Raw genomic sequence first — 13,076 nt, forward strand, 5'->3', positions numbered from 1 at the left:
GATGTGAACTGGCACCATAGAGAATAATGCGATTTCCACTGTCATGCAGTACAGTGCAGCTCATCAGCAGTAGAGCATGAGAAAACACACTAATGTGAATGGGGGTTAAGAGCTGTTATAATAGCACTATCAACAATCTGAACATACTTAGAAGTATGGGGTTAACAAAAAAAAAAAAAAAACATTATACTCACCTAGGTGGATGCAGCATCTATCAGATACTCTATCTGTACCCCGCAACCTTTACACTGAAAACTGAGCGATCGAACACCGCTGATTGCTCAGTTCTCCCCTCCACTCAGAGCCGAGACTGGCAGTCACCAGCTCTCTGCTCTGCCCCTCCAACACTCACTGGAGCGCTGGGGAGGGGAAGGAGTGGCTGGCTTAGACCCCTTTCACACTGGGGCAGTGTTGGTGGTAAAGGGCCGCTATTTTTAGTGGCGCTTTACCGTCATATTTGCAGGGGTATTTTAACCAACGCTAGTTGGGTTAAAACCACCCGCAAAGCGCTGCTGCAACAGAGCTTTGCCGCTGGCATAGCTGCGCTGCCCCATTGATTTCAATGGGGAGGAGTGGTATACAAACGGCTCCTTCACCGCTCCACAGATGCTGCTAGCAGTACTTTTATTACCATGCTGTCAGTGCACCGCTCCAGTATGAATGCCCTTGGGGCTTTCACACTGGAGACACAGTAGTGGCAGTTTCAGGGCGCTTTGCAGGTGCTATTTTTAGCGCTGTAGCGCCTGCAAAGCACCCGTGTGAAAGGGCTCCAAGTTTCCCAGTGGCACAACTGAAAGGCTGAGCCAGCTGCCAGCCCAGGAATCTGGGTGGATTCCCACTGTAAAGTCTGGATCTTTCCGCAGCCTGGACTGGCTGAGTGATGTCAGCCGACAACAGGCTTCAGACCGCTATCAGCTGAAAAGGGGTCACAGAAGAGCAGAATGAAGTATAGCTAAAAAAAAAAAACTTTGCCCATACTTCTCCTTTAAAATAGAAAAAAAAATGGAATTACGTACCGGTAATGTCCTTTTCCAGGAGTCTTTCAGGACAGCCACCTTAGAGAGACACCGGCTCCTCCCCTCTGAGGAAACACCGCCTTCAATTTCATAATTTAAGCCTCCTCCTCCCTTCGTTCCTCAGTTCTTCCAGAGTACCTCCGGCCAAACTGGGGAGACACAAGAACACGTCAAACAAATAAACTTTTTAAGTCTTACCTGACGATCTCATGCAATGAGTTCCCGATGATCTGCAACAATTTGGGTGGGAACCGGTGCTGTCCTGAAAGACTCCTGGAAAAGGACATTACCGGTACGTAATTCCATTTTTCCCCAATCGTCTTTCAGGACAGCCACCTTAGAGAGGATAAGCGAGTATATTACCTTAGGGTGGGACTACTGCCTGTAGCACCTTTCGACCAAAGGCTTGGTCTTTGGCTGACAGAAGATCCAGTCTATAGTGTCTCACAAACGTAGCAAAACTGGACCACGTTGCAGCTCTACAGATCTGTTCCGGAGACGCACCAGCCCACTCTGCCTGAGAAGTTGCCACGGCCCTGGTTGAGTGTGCTCTAATGCCCGCTGGAGGATCTAATCCCCCTGCCACGTATGCCTGCCCAATGGCTAACCTTAACCATCTAGCTATGGTACGTCTAGAGGCTTTGGAACCCTTCCTGGCCCCTGAAAATAAAACAAAAAGTGAATCTGTCTTTCTGAACTGACTTGTGCAGTCTAAATAATAAAGAACACATCTTCTAACATCTAGTCTGTGAAACATGTGTTCCTGTTCTCTAACTGGATTTGAACAAAATGTAGGTAGCACGATCTCCTGCATCCTGTGGAAACTAGAAGCTACCTTCGGCAAAAAGGCCGGATCTATCTTCAAAACCAGACGATCCGGAAAAGCCTGAAAAAAGGGAGCCCTGACAGAAAGGGCTTCGAGTTCACTTACTCTTCTTGCTGTAGTGATCGCTACCAAAAACACCGTTTTGAGAGTGATCAGCTTTAATGAGCAAGATTCTAACGGCTCAAAAGGTTCCCCTGTGAGAACCTGTAAAACTAAAGAAAGATCCCAAACCGGGAAGGGGGAGCTTGAAGCTGGTCTTTGCCTACCTAGGGCCCTGAAGAACCTTACGACCCAAGGATCTGACGCTAGATGTTTCTCTAAAAACACGCTCAAAGCGGAAACCTGAGCTTTTAGTGTTCCAAGCGCTAACCCCTTATCCGCCCCTGCCTGTAGGAACTCTAGAACGGCTATAGGGCTATGCACGTTGAAGGAACCCTCTGAACACCAGCTGTTAAACCGTTTCCATACCTTTAAGTAAATGGACTGGGTTTCCTTTTTCCTACAGTTTAGAAGAGTGGCTACCAACCGGTCTGAGAAGCCCTTGGCTTTTAGCAATTCTTCCTCAGAAGCCACGCTGCCAGGTTCCATCGTCCTACCTGAGGGCAGAACACCGGACCTTGAGACAGGAGATCCTCCTGCACTGGGAGAATCCAGGGGGGTTCTACAGACAGGCCCTTCAAGATCGAGAACCACGGCCTCCTGGGCCAGTGAGGTGCAATTAGAATGAGGGTAGTGTTCTCCACTTGAAATTTCCTTAATACTGCTGGAATGAGCACTGGAGGGGGGAAAGCATAGCACCTGGAGAAACCCCAACTCTGTGCTAGTGCGTCCACCGCCAATGCCCCGTCCCCCCTGTTTATGGAGAAGAACGTTGCTACCTTCGCATTTTCCCTTGCGGCAAAGAGATCTATTGCAGGAATCCCCCATCTCCGGGTGATCATTTCGAATATTTCCTGCTTGAGAACCCAATTGCCTTCTCTCAGAGTTCTCCTGCTGAGAAAATCTGCCACCTGATTTTGTTCTCCCTTCAAGTGGACTGCTGAAAGGGACAGGATATTTGCTTCGGCCCATCTGAGGATGGCTTCCGCTAGGGCCCATAAGGACTTGCTCCTGGTGCCCCCCTGTCTGTTGATGTAAGCTACCACCGAGGAGTTGTCCGACCTTACCCTTACGTGATTCCCCCGAAGCTCCTTCTGAAAGGTTCTGAGAGCTAGATCTACTGCCCTCAGCTCCCTCCAATTCGAGGATCTCCTCGAGTCCCTCTTTTCCCAAATACCCTGTATTAATTGGGAGTCTAGGTGTGCCCCCCAACCTGAGCTGCTTGCATCGGTCGTGACCACCCTGGAGGTTGGCATGACCCACTCTAGACCTTGGGACAAATTTGCTCCCTTCCTCCACCACCAGAGGGACCTCTTTACCTGATCTGGAATCGAAACCAGAGAATCCAAAGATTCCTGGCTGTGATCCCAAACCTTCAGCACAAATAATTGTAGAGGGCGGTAATGTAACCCTGCCCACTGAACCGCTGGAAGAGCGGATGTCAGCAACCCTAGCGCTGACATGATCTTCCTTATGGAGATCTGGTGGTTGCCCTGAAGACACAACAGAGCCCTGTCTATCTTTTGAATTTTTTCCAAAGGAAGAAAGACCCTTTGTACTGTTGAGTCCAACTCGTACCCTAGGAAAGTGACCCTCTGGGAAGGGATTAAGTTGGATTTCTCCAGGTTCAGGAGCCAACCCAGGCTTACTAACAGGTTTCTTGTGACCTGTAAATCCTGAATTAATTGTGCTGGGGAAGGGGCAAACAGAAGGAGATCGTCGAGATATGCGATCACCGAGATTCCCCTGAGACGCAGAAATGCCAGAACTTCTGCCATCACTTTGGTGAAGATTCGGGGGGAAGAGGATAGTCCGAAAGGAAGCGCTCTGAACTGAAGGTGTAGTACTTCCATTGGAGTTCTCACTGCCAGTCTGAGAAAACGCTGGTGGGACTCTGCGATTGGAATATGCAGGTATGCATCTTTCAGATCTATTGATGCCATGAAGCAGTTCGGAGGTAGGAGTGCTTTTACTGAGTAAACCGAATCCATCCGAAACCTTCTGTAGGTAACTGAGACATTCAGGGGCTTCAGGTTCAGGATGAGCCTGAACTTTCCCGAAGGCTTGCGAATCACGAAGACGTGAGAGTAGAAGCCTCTGCTTGTCTCTCCTTCTGGAACCCGTACTACCACCTCCTGTTCTTCCAACTCCTGAAGAGAGGAAAGAAGGGCAGATGATTTTTCTGCGCATTTTGGCAGCTCGGTGACAAGGAACCTCAGAGGAGGGAGTTCCGAAAACTCCAAATGGTAACCTCCTCTGACGATCCCCAAGACAAACTGATTGGAGGAAATCATTTCCCACTGTGGGAGGAAGGCCCCCAATCTTCCTCCCACCGTGACCCTGTCACTGAGATTTTTTGGGCTGTTCAGGAGGGCGAAAAATTGCTCCCCCGGGTCCCTTGCTTTTGAGTCCCCAACTTTTCTTCTGCTGAACCGTACGGGGTGGTACAACCCTTTTCTGGGGACGAGTCTTTCTTTTGGCTTGTTCCCCAATTTTCCTTTTAACAGGAAAGGCCTTTCTTTTGTCTGCTGTGCGATCTAGCACCGCTTCAAGGCCTGGTCCAAACAGTAGATCTCCTGTAAAGGGGATTCCACAAAGTTTAAGTTTGGATGCATTGTCTCCAGGCCAGGTCTTCAACCATAAGGCTCTCCTGGCAGAGTTGGTCAGGGCCAAGGACCTTGCCGACATCCTCACGGATTCCGCCGAAGCGTCCGCTATGTAGGCTATCCCTTTAAGAAGCATGGGAAAGGAGGATAGAATAGTCTCCTTTGCTGTCCCTGCTTCAATGTGTGCGCTAATCTGGGTAAGCCAATACTCCATGTTACGGGCCACCACCGTGGATGCCATGGCTGGCTTAAGATTTCCCTGTGACGAATCCCAGGCCTTCTTAAGAAGGTAATCCATCCTTCGATCCATAGGGTTAGACAGTACCCCCATATCCTCAAAAGATAGATCAGTGTGTCTGGACACCTGGGAAAAAGCAGCGTCTAGTCTGGGAGATTTATTCCAGACGAGAGTCTCTTCCTCCGAAAAAGGAAACCTACGTCTTAATGCCCCAGAAAAGAAAGGTTTCCTTTCGGGATCCCGCCATTCCTTCTTGATGGTATCGATCAAGACGTCATGCACTGGGAACACCCGCTTCTTTTGTTCCCCCATGCCCTTGTACATCCGATCATGGAGTGACAATGTCTTAGTTTCTTCTTGAATACCTAAAGTGGTATGAATCGCTCCCAAGAGCTCATCCACATCCTCCAGGGAAAGCTTATACCGCGAGATTCTGCTGGATTCCCCATCCAGCATCTCTGCGTCAGACTCCCCCTGGGAGTCTGAAACGACACTGTCAATTTCCTCCTCAGCTTCCTCCCTGGGACCCTCTGAATTCTCTCCCCTTGCAGGAGGAACATCCACAGGGCTGGATGGTACACTCTGCTGCGCTGGTGTAGGAGTGCTCGGAGGCTGGGGCCACTGAAAACTGGAAAAAAAGTTTTGGAAGGACTGAAAGGTACCAGAGAGTTCCTTCATAGAAGCTACCAGATCTGCACCCTGCTCTACTGCCTGTTCCTTAAGCAAATCCTCAATACATTGTTTGCAAATAGCTTTAGACCAAGAGTCTCCCATAGACGTTCTACACGAAGGGCACTTCTTCTTAGAACCATGGGGGGACTTGCTCGTGGCTTTCTGAAAGACACAAAATACAGGAAGGGGCAGCATGAGCCTAAAAAACAGCAACACCAGCGCTACATAGAGGACCACCGGGAGTGCCCCCCCTAGGATCAACCATCACCAGGATCCCAGACACACTACCCTTCCCCCCGACCACCAAGGAGGAACACCAGTGGAGCTACTGGATACAAGTAAGGGAACACCTCCCCAGGTTTCCTCTTACCTTCGAGTGGCTGGTGCTATTATCTCCAGGAGTTTTTGAAGCCTCTGCCTCGGACATTCTCCCGTTGAGGAAGCGTGGTACGAATGCGCCTCTAACAGCTACCTGTGCAACTGTGAAAAGAGAGGCCGCACCAGCCGAACGCTAGGTTCCCTTTCACGTGCCGCGTCCGGAACCGGAAGACGCGGATCGAACGAAGGGGTCCGCCCCCACCGGAACTGACGTCGCCCGCCTACCGGTCCGGCTTCCAGCTCCCAGCCGGCTGCGTACACAGGGGGGCCTTGGACGCCTTCGTTCAGCACCCCACTGGGCGAAACGCAAGGATGAACCTCTCCAAAGACTTCCTGCTTTCCCCAAGCGAAGATTGGAGTGCGTGTAAAGGTCAGTCGAGTATTCAGCTTCCCCAGCCGACTGGACTGTTTGTTCCGTTGAAACCCCCGCGGGTGAACGAACGGACGACCCCATAAACTTCCCGCTTTCCCCAAGCGGAGTTTAGGGTATATGGACAGTACGAACACTTCAGCTCCCCGCTGATAGGACTGTCCTGGACCGACCGATGAACGGTCGGATAGCCGAACGGGGCCAGGGCTCCGCTCGGGTGGCTTCAGTTTCACCAACCGAATTTAGCCTAAGGTTCCTTGGCGATGTCTCCCCGCCGGAGGAAACACCATAACTGAGGAACGAAGGGAGGAGGAGGCTTAAATTATGAAATTGAAGGCGGTGTTTCCTCAGAGGGGAGGAGCCGGTGTCTCTCTAAGGTGGCTGTCCTGAAAGACGATTGGGGAAAAAATTATACTCACCTAGATGGATGCTGCAATTGTCCAATGCTGCATCTGTACCCTGCCGCTTCTAAGACTGAGAACTGAGTGAAAAAAAAAAAAAAAGAAGATTGCTGATCACCTTATTCTCAGCCTTCAGGGATCAGAGAGCTGGAGATTTTCAGTCACTGGCTCTCTGCTCTGCTCCTCCAGTGCTCACTGGAGCATTGGGCTACGGGGGGGGGGGGTGGAGGAGGCTGGCTCAGGCTCTCTGCGGCTTGCTGAGCGGCTGCGCCAATTGCCAGTCCAGGCATCTGGGTGGATCTTGACCATATGGTTGGAATCTTTTCAGAGCCTGAACTGTCTTTGTGATGCCCACTGTCGGCTGAAAACAGGTCAGTGCAAAACAAACTGCACTCCTGTGACCTACAGGAGAAGTACAGCCAAAATAGCTTTGGCTATACTTCTCCTTTAAGCCTGAACTCTGGATTTTTAAGATTTGGATTAAAAAGGGAAAGATTGCACGGGTTCTTTTCATGGGATTTTTTTATTTTTAAAAATTGGAGTTCTGCTTTAATAATTTTAATTTAAAGGCTAAATTTCATCTTTTGGGAAAAAATAATAAATGCACATTTGCAGAAACAAAAAATGTGCATTTATTATTCTTTCCCACAGGAGCCAGGAAAGCACTGCACCCGTGATCAGGTGTTCTGCACACAGTTGGTGTATGGAACGCCCATCCCCCAGAAATTTAATTTCCTTCTGTCTGATTGGCTCACTGATTTTCTGCACTAAGATACAAGTCAGATTTTAGGTATCCTCTCCAAAAAATTTTTTATTTTTGGTGAGATGCTCCTGAAGGGTTCATCACTCCTAAAAAGGTCCTGCAACTTTTCTCATTAGAGCTCTGCAATCACATCAGCTGATCAGGAATGAAAGAGTCGTTCCCATTTACAATCACTATACAAAAGGCACAGAACAAGTAGGGAACTGCTAGAACCTTACCCCCTAGAGTCACATTTAAAAACAAAGATCCCACACTGTCACCGGGATGGGTAGTGATGTGAGATCATTAGGACACTGCTAGTATTAAAAAAAAAAAAAAAAAAAAAAAAAAGCTGACAGAGGTTCTAACCGTTCTCCATTCTAACCAAGAATTTTTTTTTCAAAAATTGTACTTTGCAATAGAAAAACTTTAATAGAGAAAGTGTACCTGGAGAGGTGACCTTCAAAGTTCCATAAATTCTCTGTCTGCACTTGATGGCTTTTTACTGCCTTGACACTTTCCTCAGTTAAACCTTGGCCTTCATACTGTGATGTATTAGTAGATTCCATTTCAGAGGGTATCTCTCTACAAAACAATCTAATATCAGCACACTATAAAGCAGATTTTTATAAGCATAAGAGAAAAAGGAAAGAAAAAAAAAAACACAACAAGGTGACCCACATAAAACCTGAAAGAATTCCCCAACCTGTAGACTTTTTCATTGTCTTTTCAAGCTACGTCAACTGATGAAACCTGTCCTAAAACGTATTCCATCACAAATTAAAAGTTCTGATCCAACAACAAAGGATAATCTATTAGAACTGGAGAAGGGTTATATTTGCATAATTATTTTAATGAAACTCTATATACAGTGCCTTGCAAAAGTATTCACCCCCTTGGCATTTTTCGTGTTTAGTTGCCTCACAACCTGGAATTAACATTGATTGTTTGAGGATTTGCATTATTCAATTTACAGAACATGCCCACAACTTTGAAGGTTTATTTATTTATTGTGAAGCAGACAACAAATAGGACAAAATAACAGAAACATTCAATGTGCATAACTATTCACCCCCCTGAAGTCAAAACTTTGTAGAGCCACCTTTTGCGTCTATCACAGTCTCTATGAACTTACCACATCTTACCACTGGGATTTTTGCACATTCCTCCTTGCAAAACTGCTCCAGCTCCTTTCGGTTGGATGGTTTGCGCTTGTGAGCAGCAAACTTTAAAGAGGAAGTAAACCCTGATGGGTATACTTCCTCTTTGTCTCCCTGCAAAGGTAAAGCATAATGGGCTACTATGCATCGCATAATAGTCTATTATGTGTCACTTACTTGACACAGGAGCCAGCGATGTCACCGCTGTCCCCTGTAGTCCGGAGCACCCATCTTCTTCCGGGTATCGCTGTTCCGGCCACTCACAGCGCCGGAGCAGCATGCGCATGGGAGCCGCCACTAACGGCATATCGCCGTTAGCAGCGGTGTGCTGCTAACGACGATAGTGTGCCTGCGTGCTGCTGTCTACGGTGCATGCGCCGTAGACAGCTGTCACTGTCTTTTAGTAAATATCTCCCCTAAACCGTGTAGGTTTAGGAAATATTTCTTGGACCAACAGGTAAGCCTTAATCTAGGCTTACCTGTAGGTCAAAGTGGTTTGTAAGGGTTTAGAACCACTTTAAGTCTGACCACAGATTTTCTATTGGATTGAGGTCTGGGCTTTGACTAGGCCATTCCAGCACATTTACATGTTTCCCCTTAAACCACTCAAGTGTTGCTTAAGCAGTGTGTTTGGGGTCATTGTCCTGCTGGGAGGTGAACCTCCATCCTAGCCTCAAATCACACACAAAGTGGTACAGGTTTTGCTTAAGAATATCCCTGTATTTAGCACCATCCATCTTTCCCTCAACTCTGACCAGTTTCCCAGTCCCGACTGCTAAAAAACATCCCCACAGCATGATGCTGCCAAAACTAGAGGTCAACCGATATGGGTTTTTCTCTGGCCGATGCCGATATTTAGAAATCGCGACGGCCAATGGCCGATATATGATGCCGATTATTTTTTTTCCCCTTCATCTCATAAAATCTAAGTTTGACATCTTTCACACTGGGGTGTTTTTCATGCGCTTTTGGGCTAAAAATAGTGCCTGTAAAGTGCCTTCAAAACGGCTGCCCTGCAGTCTGTGTGAATGCCCGAGTGCTTTCACAATGAGGAGATACGCTGGCAGGACGTTAAAAAAAAAAAATCCTGCAAGCAGCATCTTTGGAGTGGTGTATACCACTCCTCCACCACTGCTGAAGCGCATGCAATGGCACAAGCGCATTTAACCCCTTCCTTGGCCACTAGCTAGGTTATAAGTGCCCCGCTAGCAGCCGAATAGCACCGTTAAAATGACAGTAAAACGCCGCTAAAACTAGCAGCGTTTTACCGTCAACGCCTGCCCGCTCCAGTGTGAAAGCAGCCTTAATAAGTGATACAGAAAATGTCTTACATTTAAACATTTATTAAACAAAAACAAACCTGTAATCAGTTCACTTGTATGTATAATTTAGATAAAAAAAAAAAAAACAACACACAACTACATATTAAATACACAAAAACAGGTAATCAAAACTTTTGGACGAAAAAATAAATAAATAAATAAATAAAAAAAAAAAGGGGGCCAACTTTACTGATTTAGTTTTATTTTTTTTTAATCGGTGTATTTTTTCCCAAAAAAGTGCGTTTGAAAGACCTCTGCGCAAATACCGTGTCACATAAAATATTGCAACAACCACTATTTTATTCCCTACGGTCTCTGCTAAAAAATATATATATAATTTTTGGGGGTTGATTTTCTAGCAGAAAATACAGGATTTTTACTTGAAAGCAACAAGTGTCAGAAAAGATTTAGTCTTTAAATGGTTAAACTGAGAACACTACACAGGGAGTTCAGTCCATTGAAGAACAAACTTTGTATCTCTTTGATCTTTTCTTGGCAGACTGCCCAGAGAGGAGGAAAGTCCCTTCTCTGATTAACTTCAGGCAACTTGCATTGACTTCTAATACAGAAGTCTTTTGGAAGGCCTGCTGAACATATAATCGCTTTTTTTTTATCAGCACAAACGGCTGATGACAATTAAAAAATGCCAAATATCGGCCGATATATCGATCGACCTCTAGCCAAAACCATGTTTCACTGTGGGGATGGTGTTCTTTGGGTGATGTGACGTGTTGGGTTTGCACCAGACATAGCATTTTCTTTGATGGCCAAAAAGTTAAATTTTAGTCTCCTTAGACCAGAGCACCTTCCTGCATACATTTTGGGAGTCTCCCACATGCCTTTTCGCAAACTCAAAAATGTGCCATTTTGTTTTTTGCTGAAAGTAATGGCTTTCTTCTGGCCACACTGCCATAAAGCCCAACTCTATGGAGCATATGGCTTATTATCGTCTTATGTACAGATACTCCAGTCTCTGCTGTGGAACTCTGCAGCTCCTCCAGGGTTACCTTAGGTCTCTGTGCTGCCGCTCTGATTAATGACCTCCTTGCCCGGTCTGTGAATTTTGGTGTGCGGCCTTCTCTTAGCAGGTTTGCTGTTTTGCCATGTTTATTCCATTTGGTTATGATAGATTTGATGGTGCTCCTAGGGATCATCAAAGATTTGTATTTTTTTTTTTTATTATAACCTAACCCTGACTTGTACTTCTCAACAACATTGTCCCTTACTTGTTTGGAGATTTCCTTGGACTTCAGGACAGTGTTTGGTTAGTGGTGCCTCTTGCTTAGGTGTTGCAGCCTCTGGAGCCTTTCAAAAAGGTGTCTATATGTAAGGGAGGTACTGTGTTTAGTTGATGATTCTTACTCTTACGAAAAAACTATTGCTTTTAAGGAAAATAATATAAGGTCATTCTACAGGAGATGGAAATTGTGGGAACCATTATATAAAAAACATTGATAAGTGTGTTGGTAGGATACTTACGCACATCTGTTGTGACATAAGTTTGTACTACTCATTAAGATATTACTGGTGGAGGTGGAGTCTGCGCACTCCTTTGTTATATTTCTTTTGTATTCCATGTAACAAATTTGCTGATGTAACTTTATAAAATCTAATAAAAATCATTTGATAAAAAAAAAAAAAAAAAAAAAAAAAAAAAGGTGTCTATATGTAATGACAGATCATGTGACACTTAGATTGGACACAGGTAGACATTTCACTAATTATGTGACTTCTGAAGGTAATTGGTTGCACCAGAGCTTTTTTTTTGGGCTTTATAACAAAGGGGGTGAATACATACGCACATGCCAATTATCATTTTTTTTTTATTCTGAAAAATTGTTTTATGTATACATTTTTACTTCACCAACTTAGACTATTGTGTTCTGATCCAACACATATAATTCAGATTAAAAAGAAAACATTGAACTAAAGGCTGTAATGTAACAAAATAGGTAAAAAGCAGGGGGGGGGGGGGGGTGACCTTACTTAAAGTGGTTGTAAACCCTCCCTAGTGACTTTTAACTATAGGTAAACCTAGAATAACCTAGAATAAGGCTTACCTATATTTAGTAGAAATATCTCCTAAATATGTGCCGTTTAGGAGATATTTCACTTGTAGCATGCCAATGATGTAATCCGCGCATGCTCTGTGAAGAAATGGACCTCCATGCCATTACTGACGAGAGTGATATCACGCGGCTCCGGACAGTCACAGAGCAGGAGTCCGCGGCCACCAGAATGAATAGGGGAGAAGATGGATGCAGCCTGTACAGCAATGGATTTGTTTGCAGGTAAGTGTCACATAATGGGCTAGTATGCATATGCTTTTAATTTGCAAACTAGGCAGGGAGCAATAGAGGAAGTAAAATCCATCAGGGTTTACTTCCTCTTTAACCACTTCCTTACTGTAGGACGTTCTTGAACATCCTGTCTTTGAAGAGGAATACCATTGTTATGGTAGCATCTAGCTACCATAACACCTGTATCCTCTTCAAGAGCCAGCAATTCTCTTTCAGATAAAAGTGGTCTCTGCAGGGGATTCGCCACAAGATCACTTTTATCGGCGGTGGGAGTGAGGACCCCCCCTCCCGCCGCACTCTGGTGCCCTCCACCGCTTACCAGAGCCGTCGGCAGTGGCGGTCCGGTCGGTTCCCTAGCTGTGCATGGAGATGAATGATGGGAAGATGCCCCCCCCATTGCTTTGCCCCAGTGTCTCTTCCCGGTTGGGAGCCTATCAGCTTCAACGGCTCATCATCGCGGGGGGGGTTTTGATCTTTTCTTAAGACCTTGCCAGTTTAGTGGCTTGTTCTATTGGAGTGACCACACGGGAAGACCTCAAGGGGGCAAAATAACCACTGACAACAGCTACCCTGGTTCTCTGTCGTGTTTTTAATTATAAACTTGATGGAATGTCTTTACAACACACTGCTTTGAAGATATTATTTCTTACAGTTGTACATATTCCCTGAGTAAGGAGATTTAACTTCTCAGAAACGCGTAGGATATTTCAAGTAATCCATACATGTACAAACCATCAGTGTATTTATGCATTCCTTGTTTTTTATACATTTTTCTACCCTTTTTTACTTTTTCAATAAAATAATTGTTTGAATCTTTAAAAACCTTTTGATATTTACTGTATGTGCCTTAAAAGTCCACCATTAGGGGTATTTTAAGAGTTTGGTCTTGAATTCTGGATGTGGCACACAAAAGTGTAAAATTATTGCCTCCCATACATTTCTTTGA

General features: G+C 45.6%; 1 protein-coding gene across 3 annotated transcripts in view; it reads right to left on the minus strand.

Moving 5' to 3' along the window:
• Positions 1-13,076, minus strand: part of CCDC18 (coiled-coil domain containing 18) — a 110,103-nt gene that overhangs the window by 90,900 nt on the left and 6,127 nt on the right. For 2 of the 3 annotated variants that reach the window (XM_077452901.1, XM_077452899.1), the window contains exon 2: positions 7,796-7,933. In XM_077452901.1, coding sequence (XP_077309027.1) covers positions 7,796-7,917 — 122 coding nt within the window. In that variant the 5' untranslated portion in view covers positions 7,918-7,933. Of the gene's footprint in view, positions 1-7,795; positions 7,934-11,056; positions 11,151-13,076 lie in introns of all 3 variants that reach the window. The other variant, XM_077452900.1, reaches the window with a different exon arrangement.

This window comes from Lithobates pipiens, unplaced genomic scaffold, assembly GCF_037356315.1.
Source record: "Lithobates pipiens isolate NorthernLeopardFrog02 unplaced genomic scaffold, aLitPip1_a1.2 Scaffold_23, whole genome shotgun sequence".
Classification (NCBI taxonomy): domain Eukaryota; kingdom Metazoa; phylum Chordata; class Amphibia; order Anura; family Ranidae; genus Lithobates; species Lithobates pipiens.